Source organism: Neoarthrinium moseri, assembly GCF_022829205.1.
Source record: "Neoarthrinium moseri strain CBS 164.80 chromosome Unknown scaffold15_Wmoseri_CBS_16480, whole genome shotgun sequence".
Classification (NCBI taxonomy): Eukaryota; Fungi; Ascomycota; class Sordariomycetes; order Amphisphaeriales; family Apiosporaceae; genus Neoarthrinium; species Neoarthrinium moseri.
The window spans coordinates 425,212-441,554 of record NW_026055129.1 but is presented as its reverse complement, the minus strand read 5'-3'; the positions used below and the strand labels follow the sequence as shown (position 1 = coordinate 441,554).

Genomic DNA, 16,343 nt, shown 5'->3' with positions numbered 1-16,343 from the left:
GCCCCCCCCCCCCCCCTCCCTCAGGTTGTCAGAGCTCCAGGGCTGTCGTCCACCTGCCCGGCAGCGACTGTCGCTAGGGATCCTCGGAGGAGCTTCCACCCCAAAACCCAGACGGACGAGACCGACTGACACCGGTCTTGACTCTCTCACCACAACTACAAGTCCCAATGCGTCACCGCGCACCTTTGCGCTATTCGCACCGCATCACTTTCTTTTCCATATAGGTCCCTACCGGAGTTCTAGGCCTTTACGGAGTATACTTTTTCTAGGTCCCGCATTTGTCGCATCGCAGCTTTCCGTCGGTCTGTCTTGGCTGCCACTACCACTGCCGGTATTCTCGAGTAATTTCTAGTCATCCGGGCTTCGTGATCCTGTCTTGTCGCAGTCGACCTGCGCGAGTATCTCTCCGCCTTGGCGCAAGATTCTATTCTTTCTTGAGGAAGTGCCATAGACTTAGTTGCATTGCCGGGTCTGTTCTGCTCAAGGGCAACCAACAACAACCACAACAACCACAACAACCGCCACCACCAGTTCCACAAACCACCCACCGAGAACAGCAGCTGATCGATCACTCAGCCCGCTCAACATGGGGTTCGTCAACCACCACACCTCTGGCCCGGACGCTCAGAACCGGCCGCAAACCCCTCTGTGCCCGTCGCTGACCTCCTGTACAGTGTCCCCAAGTTCTTCAGATGGCTCTCGGAGCGGTATCCTGCCATTTCCCAGCTCATCGCCGAGAACCGCATACCCGAGTTCGACAACCTCTACCTCGACATGAACGGCATCATCCACAACTGTACCCACAAGGACAGCGACGATGCCACCTTCAGGCTCAGCGAGAAGGAGATGTTTATCCGCATCTTCAACTACATCGAGCACCTGTTCGCCACCATCAAGCCCAAGAAGCTGTTCTTCATGGCCATCGATGGTGTCGCCCCCCGCGCCAAGATGAACCAGCAGCGCGCCCGTCGTTTCCGTACCGCCCTGGAAGTCGAGAAAGCCCGTGACAAGGCGATCCGTGAGGGCGTGGAAATGCCCAAGGAGGACGCCTTCGACAGCAACTGCATCACCCCCGGCACCGAGTTCATGGCCAAGCTGACCCAGCACCTCAAATACTTCATTGCCAAGAAGATCTCCGAGGACACGGATTGGCAGGGCTGCGATGTCGTCCTGTCGGGCCACGAGGTGCCCGGCGAGGGAGAGCACAAGATCATGGAGTACATTCGTAATGCCAAGGCCCAGCCCGATTACGACCCCAACGTGCGCCATTGTTTGTACGGCCTCGATGCCGACCTGATTATGTTGGGTCTGCTCAGCCACGACCCCCATTTCTGCCTTCTAAGAGAAGAGGTCACCTTTGGCCGTGCTTCAAAGGTGAAGTCCAAGGAGTTGGAGCATCAGAATTTCTATTTGATGCATCTCTGCATTGTCCGCGAATACTTGGAGTTGGAGTTTCAGGATTTGAAAAAGGAAGGCGCTTTGCCTTTTCCGTTCGACTTGGAAAGAGTTATTGATGATTTCATCCTCATGGCCTTTTTTGTAGGAAATGATTTCCTTCCCAATCTTCCCTACTTGCACATCAACGAAGGTGCTCTAGCCACCATGTTCCGCATTTACAAGGAGGTCCTCCCCAAGGCCGAAGGCTATATCAACGAGGGCGGTGTTATCAACCTGCCCAGACTTGCCTTGCTCCTCGAGGAGCTGTCCAAGGAGGAGAACCGCCACTTTGAGCACGAAAATGCCGATCAAAAGTGGCTGAGGAGTAAACAGGCCACCGATGCCGGCAAGGAGGTAATCGCCAAGGCCAAGGGCAAGGTCACCATGACATCTGGACAGAAAGAGATCTGGAAGACGATCAGGAAGTACGTCCAGAAGCGACCTGGCGGAGTCTTGGATCTTGGTACCGAGCTTGTCGCTGCAGATCGCAAATTCGTCCAAGATGTTGCCGATAGTCTTCGCATCGAGTGGCGCACTTCCGAGGATGACGACGGACGAAGGCATCTCATTCTCTCCATGCCTGCTAAGGCCAGCAATGGGGACAACGAGGATGACGAAGAGGAGGAGGAAGGCCATCTCGCATTGCTTCGCGTGATGAAGCGGTACGATAATGCCCAAGTCGTCGATGTCTCCCCTGAAGAGGCTCAGGCCTCCATGCAGGTCAAGTACAAGGAGAAGTTCATCGAGTGGAAGGAGAAGTACTACGAGGGAAAACTAGAGTCGACCCCAGCAACCAAGGATGCCGACCTTCGCAGCCTTTGCGAGAACTATGTCCAAGGATTGCAATGGGTGTTGTACTACTACTATCGAGGAGTCGCGTCGTGGCCGTGGTTCTATGCATCGCACTACTCCCCGATGATCTCAGGTGAGGCAACTTGTCAACACGAAGGCCCTTATGCTTCCAATACTGACTGTCTGCAGATGTCCTCAAGGGCTTCAATGCTGACCTGAATTTTAAATTGGGACAGCCTTTCCGACCCTTCCAGCAGCTGATGGGAGTGCTGCCAGACCGAAGCAAGAAGATTGTTCCCACTGTATATCACGATCTCATGACGAATCCAAGCTCGCCTATCATTGATTTCTACCCGAGAGATTTCGAGCTAGATATGAATGGCAAGAAAATGGATTGGGAAGCTGTGGTGAAGATTCCCTTCATAGATGAGAAACGACTGCTCGCTGCCATGGGACCCAAGGATGAGCTACTGTCGGATGATGAGAAGGCCAGGAACGACTTCGGCGTGTCTCTCAAGTTCACATATGACCGAGACACGGATTTTGTTTACCCATCATCGATGGAAGGCGAGTTTCCGGAGATCCCTCACTGCAAATGTATCCAGAACATCTACGACCTGCCGGTGGCAGATGGTCTCGAGCTTTATCGAGGTCTGATGCCGGGCACAAAGCTCAACGTCGAGGCCTTGGCAGGATTCCCCAGTCTTGCAACCTTGCCGTACAATGCGAATCTTGGCTTCCACGGGGTCAGGGTCTTCCAGCAGGAAAGCCGGAACGAGAGTATGGTCGTCACTTTGTCCGATGTCGAAGTGCGCAGCCGCGTAGAGTCCGCCAAGGTCAAGCTGGGCCAGAGATGTTTCGTTGGCTACCCGTTCCTGCAGGAAGCCAAGGTTGTCCGGGTGTCGGATGAGCTCTTCGATTTCACCTTGGCAGAAGACGGTTCTGGCCAAGTTGTCATGCGCGAACACACTGGCAAGGAGATTGACCAATGGAGCGGAAAGGCCGACCGCATTGAGTCGTTCTACAGCTCTCGCCTTGGAATCATCATTGGCAGCGTCGAATCAATGGTGCACGTCCAAATGTTGAAGGGTCTCATCAAGACCGATGAAGGTGCGCTGGTGAAGGAGTATGGCGAGGTTCCTGGCGCCGAGACCGACTACCCTGCTCAGATCGTCGTAGACGAGGTGATCAGCGAAGATGAGCGATTTATTGAGCAGGCTGCTCTTCCCATCGAAGAGGAGTTCCCTGTCGGATCGCGCGCCTTTCTCTTGATGGGGGTTAAGCGCGATGCCGTGAAGAATCATGATGGACAACTCCTTCACCGGCCTGTCTATGGTCGCCCTGTCGAGGTCGCCGGTTATAATACCAACCGGGCCGTCGTCAAAACGTCGCTGTACTTCATGAAAACAAATTTCGAAGAGGGAGAGGATGTCGCAACATTCTCCAAGAAACTCGACACGTTCATCAGGAGTGAGCCTTACCTCGCCAAATCACTGATTCAGCAGTATGAAAAGGAGAACAGGTATTGGCCATCGTACGCCCTCGCTAAGGAGCTTGATCTTCACCCACTCGTCCTCAGCAAGATCACCGCTTCTTTCTTTGTGCACACCATGGGAGGTAGCATGAGGGTCAACCTTGGACTGGACTTGAAGTTTGAAGGAAAGAAGTTGAAGGTTCTTGGCTACTCTCGCAAGTCCAGCACTGGTTGGGAATTCAGTATGGCAGCTATTCAGCTCATTGCCAATTACATGGCCCAGTTCCCCGACTTCTTTGCTGCGATTAAGAAAAATCCTCAAGGAAGTGAGCTATCTGAGACAGATCTGTTCCCTGACCCCGAGTATGCTACAAAGAGGATCAAGGAGATTGGTGCGTGGATCAAGGATCAAGACAAGAGCAAGTTTGAGCGAGTGCCCTTGGATGCCGAGCAGCTTGATTCGGTCATTGTCGGACGCCTGGAACAGAAAGTGGATGAGTTGATGCAGAATGCACCAGCACCTATTGTGCGGAAGCTCAATGATATACCCAGAAATGCCTTGCTGCGACCGCAGGATGCGGAGCAGCGTCTCGGCGGGCAGAAGTTCAGCCTTGGAGACAGGGTTATGTCGGCTACAGACTCGGGTAAAGTTCCCATTGGTCTTAAGGGAACAGTGGTGGGAATCAGCAATATCGGAAGCAAGCCAATGCTTGATGTTGTCTTTGATTCGAACTTCATGAGCGGCACAACGCTCGACTCACGATGCTCTCCCTTCCGAGGTGCTACGGTACCCGCCAACTCTGTGCTTAACATGACAAATCAACAGTTGGTGGTCTTGAATGCTCAGCAACAGGCCAAGTTGAATGCAGCTCCTAAGCAGACTGCAGCCCCGGGAACCTATGGCGGCGCCAACGGAAGGACGTACCGTGATGCGCCTGCCCCAGCGATGCTGCAAGGAAGTTATCGTGGTGCCCTCAATGGTGCTGGCCAAGCACGGAGAGGTAGAGGAGGCTCAAATCAACCGAACGGCAATGGTGTTCCCAATCTGCAGTCAGCGAACTTGGTTTACCGCCCAGCACCGAACGGTAGAGGTGGTCAAGGCTCGCAGCACCCTGGTGCACCCCGGGGACGGGGACGTGGTGGACAGATTGCCAACAACCCAGCACATGCTCCCGCTAATGTACACGCCAACAATGACCCTGCTCTCCAGGGAGGCTATAACGCTGTACCGCCACCTTCCAACTTGGATACCCGTGGCAGGGGAAGAGGTCGCGGACGAGGACGTGGACAGCGCGGGGGGAGAGGCGGGTCTTTCAGAGGCAGAGGCGGCTCAGCTCAGGAACAAACAGCGTAGAGGCAGTTTTGGCCTGGGATTCCGATGGTAGTTCCTGTGATGGATTTCCCATTACCATCATTATCGCCAGTACCATGGTGGACAGCGTGGCAATTTGGTCATGATGTTCCTAGCGCAACTTCCGTAACGCGTTTCCCATTTCCATGGGACACGACTCTAGAGCGTACTTGCCCATCGACTCTGGCAGGCATTCGTCGCCAGGGCCAGCCTGCAATAGAACCGGGTTCTCGTATGAGTCCCGAATCCCGAACTGCGATCTTTGCTTGGCTTGAGGGTACAAGGAGTCCTTGTTCGAGCGATCCCGGTGCAGACAGTCCTCGATCAGTCAGGTCCACAGCGTTTAGCGATAACAATCAAGTTGCATTGTCAGCTGGCTCGGAAAAACACACAGCGGAAAGCTGAAATTCATGTGTATAAAGTAGATAATAGCCAAACAAGTCCTTGGTTGGAATCCACCAAGTAGCGAAATTTGATATCATGTATCAACTTCAACGGGCAGCGAAAGCCCAGGGTCACTTTGTGTTCTGTGCTGTTCAAACTCACTCTCAGTGGTACGGCCCAGTAAGAAGCGTTTTCCACAAAATCCTAGACATGGGTAATGCTATATACAGGTGGAAGGAGTCGCATCATGCATCAGCAGGACAGATACGCGCTCAACATGTTGATAACGGGATCTATTCCTGCCTGGGTCCGGAGTCCATTGCCCAGCAGAGGTGCTGCTGTTCGTGCCCACCAGCAGGGTATCAGACTGTGTAACAGGGAGTGATCACAAGGCTTCCTGTATCGCTCTTGGGTTCATGATAATCGGGCGAACTCTCAGCACTATCCTCAGAGCATGTGTGCATAAGGAGAGAAGGAGCGTAGTGCACTGCATAGTTGGAGACTACGTAGGTATCTTATCATGGTGGCCGGGTTCATTCCAGTCGAGGTCTAGTCCTTTCCTAGCCGTACTTCGTTCGTGTGTCCTCCATCTGCCCATTGGGTCCTGACATAGAAACTTCCGTGGCCAAAAGGTGACCTAGTGCCCGGGCCATCTCAAGAATGGCAGAACAGAATCGAGTGGCCAACCCACTTGTCGTCTCCATCGCAGCTGAGGTCGATTGGGACAACGTCACAATGGCCGAGAACATTGTCGTTGAGGTCGACGAGCGCATTGCCTCGGTCCTTGTACCAAGCTAAGAAAAAAGAAGAAAAGAGAACAAGCGTCAGTACCCTCCGTCCTCAGAATGCGTGGGCTCAAGGAAGTGGGGTGTATTCACTCACTATAATGGCCCAGGTCGACACCGACGGTGTTCATCTCGATGACCTGCGGGTCGCTCTCGCTGCCGACGAAGCGCACGCCGAATTTTCCGCCGCTGACGTCGTCCCTGGGCGGGAATTCGCCGGCCTCCCACAGCTCGTGGCAGTCGATCTGCCGGACAAAGTTGAAGACGTTGCCCCCGCCGTGGCTGACACTGGCGTCCTTGTGGAAGATCCAGAAGTCGTCGAAGGCGGCGGCCAGGCCGCTGCTGCCCGCGAGCAAGGTGTCGGCCGCAGCGGTGAGGGTGGTGAAGGACTTCATCTTGCAGGCTGTGGATGGTGGGTGTTGTTAGATGTTTGGTACGCTTTCAGGAGGTTGATCTGGGAAGAGGAGAAGTCCTTGGTTGACGAACCTGAGAAAATTGGGAAGTAAGAAATAATGGCACCGCAAATCAATGTGTGCAGGTACGTCTAGAGCTTTGGTCGTAGATTCACCTGGGCAAGATCCAAGGTTATGATTGCGTTTGATCAAGAGGGGTGAATATAAGGGAGCTACATAACGTTATCATCTCGTCTAATGGCCATGAATTTTGGGAGCTTCCAATTGAAGTACAATGATTCGAAGATTGCTTCTGCAATGTTCTGGGACGACCTGGCCTGCTTTATCACGTCTGGACAGATTCACTTGCGTACATAGACTTTTGCGTCACTGTCGTAGAGGATGTTAATTCAACCATGCACAGCGCCCGGGCTACTCACAATGTCCCTCTCTTAGACAGCGCATCAGTGGAATCATGATCCAAACGAGAGACACCTTGTATGCACCTACAGGATACCTAGGGTAAGCTTCTGATCAGAAGGCTGGAATACCAATCACTGAGGATATCGCAATGACCGATTACATCGTCATGAAGTCGACCAGAGCATCGCCGTGGCTGGATACAAAGCTAGAGGCCATCGCTGTCAATAAATAGATGGCTTTGTGAGATCACAACTGGCAGAGAAAATGTTATGACTTCTATGGGTCCTCTTTACACATAGATGCCCTAGAGGATTCCAGTGATAGCACTCCACAGTAAATCTCGGGGTCAGAGTTTTAGAAGGCAATTTACACGAAGCAAGCCCGTTCAGTGAGAAGAATTCAATCGTTTTTGGCCTCTTCACTATCTTTTAGAACAGTAGACCCGTCAACCATGGGTCCGAATTAGAAGTACACGATCATCGAGCTCCTTCCACGTGTGCATACCGCTCGATTGCATCCCCAAGCCATCGCATTCACTACGGCATCTTCGGAGCTGGTGAAATCTTAAGCCTGTGACCACTTGTGCCTCACGAACAGGCAAAGTAGTAGAGTTATGAGGCACCAGGGCACTCAAAGTCGCCTAGTTGGAGCCAAGAAATCCCCCGTCAGCCCTCCTCAAACAGCTGCGTCAGTGAATTTATGACTACGCAGGCTCTCGAACAAGACCAGATCAGAGCTGACGAAGGTGAAGCCACGGACCAGCTCAGGCGTGGATGTCGGAAGAACAGAAGATCATCGAATAGCCAACCTGGTATCCAAGCTGACCTGGTCGATCGCACTTGAACGTCTGCGACGTATCCGGGTGGCATCGTCCCACGACATGGCCATCCAGATCCACCATGTCATAATGGCGGTCTCCGTAGATCGCTGTTGGTACTTGTTAGGCCTGTCTTTGGTGCAACATTGAAGCTATGGAGATGTCTGCTCACTGTAATGTCCAAAGTAAGTGTTGAACTCGATGAGTGTTGGAGCGTAAGGGTCGGCATGGCTGAAGTTCACACGCACGCCTCGCTTATTGCCGCTGACGTCGTCGGAGGATCCGTAGACTTCGACGTCTTTGGCCTCGTCGCAGGTCGGCATGCGGTTCAGGAAGATTATGTAGACGTAGGTCAAGCCGAAATGATGCTGCACATCTTTGTAGATCCAGAAGTCTGCCCGAGCTCCAAAGAACAGAGACGCGAAGAGGAGGTAGAAGATCGACGGAGCCATGGTGGGCACGCTGAAGAAAGGATGTGATCTGTCGAGGGTGGAGCGGCGAGTGAAATAGAAAGTCTGTTGAACCGGGCTCCTTCTCGAAATGGTCGACGGACTGCTGTAGGGTCTTGTCGTTGCTTTCCCAGAAGTGAGCCTTGAGCAGATTTAGTGTTGCGCATTTGAGGAACGTTTGGTGGATGGGCGGGTTTGGTGTTTGGGACAATTGATTTAAAGATTCACACGATAAGCATCAAATATCAGATGCCGATTCTTATTCCCCTACTAGCTCGTTACATTTCCTTCATACTAGATGTATCCTTCCGAGACGAGTACCAAAGAGATCATTCCAATCAAATACCACACATAGCTGGAAAAGAACCAAATATCCTAGGCCCGCCACCAGATACATGACATCCACGCTGACGCAACCATAGACGTACCCGAACAACTGCAGGAAGCGCCCGAAACTCACATGCCGTTCGCGAGGAAGGACGATGTTGCCCCGAGATCTATAGAACTGAGTCACGGCAAGTAAGATCAAGACGATGGAAAGGAGAAGCACCGAGACAATGCTGAGGGACCCGCGAGTCCGCAGCCTGCCTACAGTCTTCAGCTGCTTGATGAACTGAAACACAACGAGGAAGGCATCCACCGCGCATAGCAAGGCTACCCAAATGGACCAGAACACAACATAGACGGCCGTATGCAGCCGATGGTTTTGGAAAGTGGGATGCACGTTGAAGATGAGCAGCAGCAACGATATCGGCAAGGTAGCACCGGCATAGGCCACCAGCATTCTCCGCATCTTGTGTGATGTGAGCTTGTGCTCGTGGGCCTCCTCAGGCTGCCAGTCCGAGAGCCGGCGGATCGGCGCCTGGTCTGGTAGCACAGCGGGCGTACGATGTCGCACATATACAACCAAGCTAGATCCGCCAATTAGACTTGTCTGTGACGCGAGACCGTAGGATGGGGTGTTAGCTTGACAGCCTGACATACAGGATCACAGCGCACATCCACTGGACAAAGACGGCGAGGAAGTCCAGAGACGCAGAGTATCCCCTCCAGCCTTGGAGCTCGCCGCTGGCCACACAGTTGAAGGTTGTGTAAAAGACACTGTGGCTGAGCCGTAACGCCAGCGTCGTGGTGGAAAACAGAGCATGGTTGAGGATGTAGTAGGCCGATATCCCTTTAGTGCCTTCCTTCCGGATGCGGTGGTATTGCGGAGTATATGCTGCAATGATGGCGATCCATAATAAGCTGCTCCTTCGTAAGCTACCATTGTATCAGAGCAGATGGGGCAAAGGAATCCAAGCTTACGACCCGACGACCGTGCGTACGACAGTGCCGTACTGTGGCGGACTGTCGCAATGCGAGGTGGCCATCATCACCTCATCCATCTGGAATCATCTTCTTGTAGAATTGAGAGGAATCCTGGGAATGAACGGGTGAAGCTCTAGGGCCTGGATCGAAGTGGCACCGGGCTAGATAGGGATGATGCTGAAGATGAAAGCTCAGCCCAGTCCCTGATGTCCGATGAATGCCGGTGAGGCTGTTGGACCGCGGGACCGCCACGTCAGAGTTACAAACAGGTCCAGGCTCAACGCTGGGGGTGGGAGTGTGGGAGTGGGAGTGGGAGTGGGGGCCAGCCCAGCGTACCAACGGGCCGCTAGCGAGCAGCCGGACCGCCACGATCCGGTGCACGGCACGTCGCTTGCCGCTACGGCATTTTTGACAGGCCTGGAATCGTAGGGATGCGGCCATCACGTTCGCATGCTACGTTCATGACATGCCATAGCTTGACGCCAGAGAAGGCTTCGTACTCCGGAGCAGGTGGTCTGTCAGGGTCTCCATACAGACAGCCTCCTTGAGTAGGTCCCACTCCGTATACCCGATCCACTTACGGAGTGGGGATCCGTCCCTCACCAAGTCAGAAGTCTAGTCTTGATATTTGTATATTGACCAACATACAGCCTTCAGCTACTTGAGAATGTCATCGGTGTGCCGATACACGCGTACCAGAGTTTATCTCGCAGGAAGCTCTTTTGTTATTTCTGGATAACGGAAAGCATTTAGCAATGTAGACCTTTGAACACTGCGGTATGTTCCTAGTGTGGAAATTGAATAGAGATGCTCCGCATCCCATCAAAAGCATTTTGTTCCCGGTGTAGTAGCCTAGTATTTCAGATTCAAGTTTCATAATAGCACGGACGCCCTGTACTCCAGATATCCCTCATAATACTCCATAAAAACCACCCTCTGAGAAACACACAAGCTTCTATCAGCCCCAATCATCATGTATAGTATTTGCGGTAGTACTCTTTGTAACGCGGGTCGTTGTAGTAATACCGATCGTGGTGATTTGCGTGCGTCGGCTCCGCCGGCCGGATGTTGATGTTGGTGTCGTCGATGTAAACGTTCTCGACGTTGTCCCGCCCGCAACAGTCGTACCGGTGGTGATGGTGATGGTGCCTCCGATCTGGCACATAGTATGTCCGTCTCTCGACAGACCGCGTCCGGTACTTGCGCTCCCTTGGGTAGTGCGTGCGCTTCTTCGTGCGGCCGAGTGAACAACAGCACCACAGCGCCCAGAGGACGATGAGGAGGAACACAACGGAGCCCACCACTATTCCGGCAATGGCGCCGGCGCTGAGGCCGTAATGCCGGTTGTAGTCGTGGTAGTCATCATAGCCGTTATAGTAGTACGGACCATCGTCATAGTCTCGCATCTCTCCTCGTGATAGTATCGGGTGTTTGGTCAGTGTGATAACAGGCATTGATAACGCGGATCGCGGCAAAGGCGATCTGACAAGCTCTTGGGTTGCCAGGACAGGTGACATGATGGTAAATACAGATCGTAAAAAGGTGTAAGCTTTGACGTGTCGCCCGGGAGAATGTCTCAGTAGCCCTGGTGATTTGAGTTGATGGGAGCCCTGAGCACCTCGTTGCTGAGCCCGGACCGCCTCACATAGGAAGGGATTGATGAAAGTTGAAGTTGAAAGCCGAAAGCATCCAATGTACTGACATGCAAGATGATGCAGTAAGTAAAAGTTGAAATCAAATGTCGACTGGCGCTTCAAGGAATTGTCTTGCCCGCGGGTAGAACTTGGAGGAGGTGCAGAGGACTTTCGATTATCATGCCTGTTACCGTCACCATGCGCGGCACGCGCGCTGCACTTATTAGATACCGCGCGTCAAAGGTTATTATATACCTTCACCATGCCCACCGAAACCTTATTAGCACAGTCCCGACACAATGAAACGTCCACATTACGCTGTGGCGTAATTAGATTTCGCCAGCTGTACGTCACGCGTAGTGCAAGCGATACTGACATTTATGCTCTATTCAGGATCGATAGTGAACTGGTCCTTGAAGTAATCGGTCTCTATTCAGCGCAAGTAACATTTCCAATCATCGGTTTTTGTCTGACTTCAGAAATTGTACGAGCTTTTGCATCTAAAGGTTGTGACAGGATCAAACATGCGATCATGCAATACTCATAGCATCACTAAATCTTCGAGCTGAAGGGGAAGTAGGGCAAGCACTCGACATGTTTCACGTTATCACATTTGCGGAGTCCTTCGCAAAACGCTTCTCCGCCACCCAAATGTTCGCCAGTTGTCCAAGCGCAGCGTTCGCTAGAGGTTCACTTATGTCAACCCCTCAGTCTTTGTATATTGCAGTTGTTTTAGGCATCAGTAATACGCTGTCTTATAACGATATAGGTCCTACCAAACCCCCTTCCTCTGGTTATCTGTCTAGACTAAGGCTGAGGCACACAGCATTTACTTGCTGGCTCATCTGCTGGACCATCATAGGACACGCTCTTGTTTTTGTCTTGAGTCGACACAGCCACATCCAAACCTGGGTTGCCCGTGAAGAAGTTGACCGGTTTGAGACCCACGACCATCTTCTCAGCAGGCATGACTGGCCAGTCCTCGATGCGAGGATTGTGTGTTGAACCAAACGTATGCCAAATGACAATGTCCTCGTTCCTGACCGCGTCAGGGTCACCACTTTCTTTCCTCCGTCGAATTGCTGAGGCAATACCGTCTCCTCCTGAAGACTGCATCGTATATCGACCAGCGGGGAAGAAGTCGTCGTCCCCGTAGCGCGTGACCCACACGGCATGGTCAGCGAATTCGGATCGCTTGGCATGGAAAGAGTCTGGATGTGCAAGAAGCATTTGGCTGGGTTGTGGGACCAGCTTATATCCGATAGGAGTGCCCGTGATCGGGTTCGTCTTGTTCTCGTTGAGAATTTTGAAGACTCTCCCCTTGCTTATATCAAGGTCAAACCCCCCTTCCAGTTCGATGTAATGGTTCTCGCTGTAATAGCCTACCCCGAATGGGTTGTGGACATTTGCATCATTGAAAGGCATGGCTTTGGATTCTTCGATCGCCAATGTATTCTTATGACCGTCAATGGCGGGATCGATTCGGAGACTGAAGAGGTGTTGGTGGTAAGGAGCCATTACCCCTGGTGCAACAATAGTCCCGTATGGAACTGTGCCCTTGTGGTCGAGGTGATGGGGAGCAGTCGATAAGATACCCGTTGCACGAACTTCATAAGAGATTGACGCGTCTTGGGCAAAGTGAAATGCGAATATGTACTCGTAGTTGCTGACGGTGATGATCGTCTGCAACACAAGGATACGGGATCGTGTGACAACCGCATTTTGGGTGCGGAAATTGGTGTGTTTCCAGAGAATTCCGTCATCTTGCTCATGACAACAAACCACATTGGGCAATTTCATTGGTTCCCCGGACTGGGTGTTGTGCCATGCATCAAAGTATTTGATAGTGCCTAAACGAATAGAGAGCTGAGTCTCAAGTCAAATTTGAAAGGTGGCTGGAAACCTTACCTAGGCAATCGCAGCCTAGCTGGAGGTTGTTGGCATTTATGCCTGCCCCATCATTACCGAGGTCAAATGCCCCTTTCCGTGGATATGGAGCTCGTGGGTCCCCATACGGCACAAACATCTCTGCAAGCGAAAGCCGGTAGAACACGCTCCGGCCTTCGTAACGTATATCGTGCAATGTGAGGCCTTCTCGATAATTGAACCCAACACGGAAGTTCCATTTCTCCCAGCTCACACGGTTGCCTTGAACGTCGAAAGATGGCCCTTCAGGCTGTACCACCTGGTAGGGTTTCGTGGTAGATCGAGAGTCAGACCTTAGGTCTGGATGATACTCACTGGAGGATGTAGCGTGGATTTTACGGCGATCATAGGCACGTTCCTCGTCGTTGATTCTCTCATCTGGGGCACAGGGTATGTGATAGATTCTAGTGACCTCAAGTCGTTCCGACACCTCGGCACAAATGTCGAGCGGATAAGCATAGTAATTGGCATCGCTGTGATCTAAATGGCGACAGTAGAACCAACACTCAAATGTGTATCAGCATCTGATTAAACACGCTTGATTGAAATTCTCACCATGCTGACACGCTCTGACATGTCGTTCATTCCATCAGTAGCGTAAGTCCAAGGCTCAACTATAGGGGTAGACCCTGGCGGAAGGTTCAACTTGCGAATTTCCTCTTGTACCCTCTTATCAGCTAGACACGCAGCTTCGACCTCTTTCATATATGCCGAATCGACGTACGCGTGCTTGCCTTCAAGTAGTTTTTGGCTCATTAATTTGTTTTCATCAAGATTGACCAGGAGTTCAAAGAGTTCGTTTCTTCCGCCTCTGGTCGTCGCTATCAGCTCAACGCGTGCGCAACGGACAGGTTCTTCTTTCTCAAGCTCAGACTCTCGGCATGCTCCGAGCTCGAGGAACTTTACCATCTCATTTTTGGGAGGCTCTCTGAGTGTGATCACTCGGAAATTAATGGCTTGACCCTCGTAGATGGGACGTATGATTTCAGCTGCCTGAAACGAGTATTTATGAGTATTTACTGGTTCGTTGGTGAGATGGCAGTAACTTACCCGAACAATTTCCTCGGGACGTAGGGGATCGAAGGGATGGAGTGCCATGTCGTTGGTTTAATCCGAACGGGACAATTGAAGCGTTATGCGCGATATGTTGATTTGTTAGTTATGCAATCAGTTACGGCAATAATCCCGCACCACCTGACTTCTACCTGCTGCAAATATAATTCGTTGCACGGCAAAGGGATAAGGAGGCAAGTCTTGAATCTGATGTGGCCTGTCGTATGGAAAAATCGTCAAAAGTAAGAATTGATGCCGCAGAGGAGAACAAAGGTCTTATCAGACGGCCTGCTCGCCTACAACTTCCTTCACAGGCGATGATTTACAGAGTGTATGTATATCACACTTCACCTCTAAAGGTTTGGCGCCAGATCTCCGGGGACAAGAGGTCTGCTTGTGCACCGTCCCCACATAGGCCTCCCCCTCTTTCCCACTAGCTCAACTACTGACTGACCGCGGGCGGGGAGAGAACTAATCGTAGACTTGGTAAGCTCCGGGCTTTAAAATCGAGAACCTATGACGGAGAACCATGCACTTACCTTATTGGCCGGAGACGGTCTCAAGGGAATGCTAAGCAAGCAATACTGCCCTTGGGGTGTGAATAGGGTGCGTCAGGCATGTCATAATCATTTTGATACAAAGCAAGACAAACTATTCGCTGTGGTTGTCACCACTGACATCTACATATTCTGCAAAGGCAGTCTGGATACGATAATTCAGTCACCTCGATGCTGGCCATAGCAGAAGAGAAGCAATTTTCACAACAAATAACGTTCTAAACCAGGGTCGTTTGAATACGAAGAATTTCTTATGACGTGTCAGTCACGTACTGTCATTTAAAACAGTCACTGTGTTCTGTTTGGATAGGGATACGTAATAAAAGATCAGTTACCTTCATTTGTCAAAGCCCGTATCTCAGCCTTACAATCAAGTCCGATCATGACCGACAGAGTAACTGCCGAAATTCCAAGCACAATCTTGTAGATCATTTGAATTAGCAAAGAACAAGTGCGATGCCTCATGAGCCTGCTGAGTGAGTAACTGTAATGTTCACTCTGCATTGATATATTGATTGCGTGTGCGTGAGTGCACGGGGATGTTTCACTTATATCAGAGCAGGACGACAGAATATGCCGAGTTGCATGTCGATAGCGATCATTACGGGCATTCAAGCACTCTCCCAAGACATTGACTTTCATCAGAAGGAATCCGTGAAATCATGTCGGCCATTCCCAAGCTCGCTCTCTCTCGCCTCACTTTTGTCTACTGCGAGCTCAAGTTCTCAGAAGAAGACAAGCTTGCGAAAGCAGTTTTGGATGTCTTGAAAAACGTCGGCAGTGAGAGTAGCGTGCTCAGTCTGGCCCCGAAAGGAACAGTCACTACTCACGATGAGAAGAAGCAAAGCTTTGAATGCGCATTACGATATCTCGCGGGCGCCTGTGTCGAGTGCGAACGTCAAGGCAATATAGTTATGGTACAAGTTTGCAAGAGTCTCGGGAAGAAGTTTTGTGGGAGGAAGAAGTTCAAAATGGTTCTTGATACAGCCAGGGAAGTTCCTGACATTGCGATCGACTCTTCTGATGGGACTAGAGGCAAGTTATCTTCTTAACGTGCTGTCAAACTGTAGGTCAAGGAGCAATCGACTGAATGGGCTTATAGCTGTAGCAGGGTAGAATCGAACGACCGGACGCGGATACGTACTCGGTTTGCAATTCAGACCGCGCTGCGATCTGCATTAGATTGGTGTCGCAAGGAATAGTCAATCTGGAGACTATGGGCTGTTATGGTGTATCTCGGAAATAAGGCTGACGACCATCTGCCGTGATTTCACCAATGTCTTCAAGACTTCCACGCCGAGTGCCGTACAAGGTGGATCCAACGATGCACCAAGTTGAGATATTGCGTGGAATAAGAAGTATAAGTGACTTCACGAATCCACAGTAGCCAATAAGCACGCCTTACGTAGAAGTTGTAAACCGGATAACCCATGCGAGTTTGATTGAGATCTCATCTGAACTCCCCTGTGGGGGGAGAGCGCGGGCCGCATGTCACACCCGAGACCAATCTAGTTCAAGCAATGTGGAGCGGATAACTCACCCTGGTATGTAAGCTTCGTTT

The 16,343-nt window shown here is 51.5% G+C and overlaps 6 protein-coding genes across 6 annotated transcripts; 2 read left to right on the top strand and 4 right to left on the bottom strand.

The window, feature by feature from the left end:
* Positions 1 to 586: 586 nt before the first annotated feature.
* On the top strand, positions 587 to 5,057 carry JN550_005162 (uncharacterized protein; the record flags this gene model as incomplete). The annotated part of the gene is made up of 3 exons (XM_049316758.1): positions 587 to 591; positions 675 to 2,362; positions 2,419 to 5,057. 3 exons carry the CDS (start codon positions 587 to 589, stop codon positions 5,055 to 5,057), a joined length of 4,332 nt encoding a protein of 1,443 aa, XP_049172963.1.
* Positions 5,058 to 6,092: 1,035 nt separating this feature from the next.
* On the bottom strand, positions 6,093 to 6,618 carry JN550_005161 (uncharacterized protein; the record flags this gene model as incomplete). Its single annotated transcript, XM_049316757.1, has 2 exons — positions 6,093 to 6,232; positions 6,321 to 6,618. 2 exons carry the CDS (start codon positions 6,616 to 6,618, stop codon positions 6,093 to 6,095), a joined length of 438 nt encoding a protein of 145 aa, XP_049172962.1.
* A 1,183-nt stretch (positions 6,619 to 7,801) lies between these two features.
* JN550_005160 (uncharacterized protein) lies at positions 7,802 to 9,689 on the bottom strand (the record flags this gene model as incomplete). Its single annotated transcript, XM_049316756.1, has 5 exons — positions 7,802 to 7,965; positions 8,028 to 8,446; positions 8,733 to 9,215; positions 9,289 to 9,549; positions 9,610 to 9,689. The coding sequence occupies 5 exons, from the start codon at positions 9,687 to 9,689 to the stop codon at positions 7,802 to 7,804; spliced, it is 1,407 nt and encodes a 468-aa protein (XP_049172961.1).
* Positions 9,690 to 10,583: 894 nt separating this feature from the next.
* On the bottom strand, positions 10,584 to 11,129 carry JN550_005159 (uncharacterized protein; the record flags this gene model as incomplete). The annotated part of the gene is made up of 1 exon (XM_049316755.1): positions 10,584 to 11,129. The coding sequence occupies one exon, from the start codon at positions 11,127 to 11,129 to the stop codon at positions 10,584 to 10,586; it is 546 nt and encodes a 181-aa protein (XP_049172960.1).
* Positions 11,130 to 12,053: 924 nt separating this feature from the next.
* On the bottom strand, positions 12,054 to 14,270 carry JN550_005158 (uncharacterized protein; the record flags this gene model as incomplete). The annotated part of the gene is made up of 4 exons (XM_049316754.1): positions 12,054 to 13,096; positions 13,155 to 13,677; positions 13,728 to 14,165; positions 14,223 to 14,270. The coding sequence occupies 4 exons, from the start codon at positions 14,268 to 14,270 to the stop codon at positions 12,054 to 12,056; spliced, it is 2,052 nt and encodes a 683-aa protein (XP_049172959.1).
* A 1,174-nt stretch (positions 14,271 to 15,444) lies between these two features.
* JN550_005157 (uncharacterized protein) lies at positions 15,445 to 15,834 on the top strand (the record flags this gene model as incomplete). Its single annotated transcript, XM_049316753.1, has 1 exon — positions 15,445 to 15,834. The coding sequence occupies one exon, from the start codon at positions 15,445 to 15,447 to the stop codon at positions 15,832 to 15,834; it is 390 nt and encodes a 129-aa protein (XP_049172958.1).
* Positions 15,835 to 16,343: the final 509 nt, after the last annotated feature.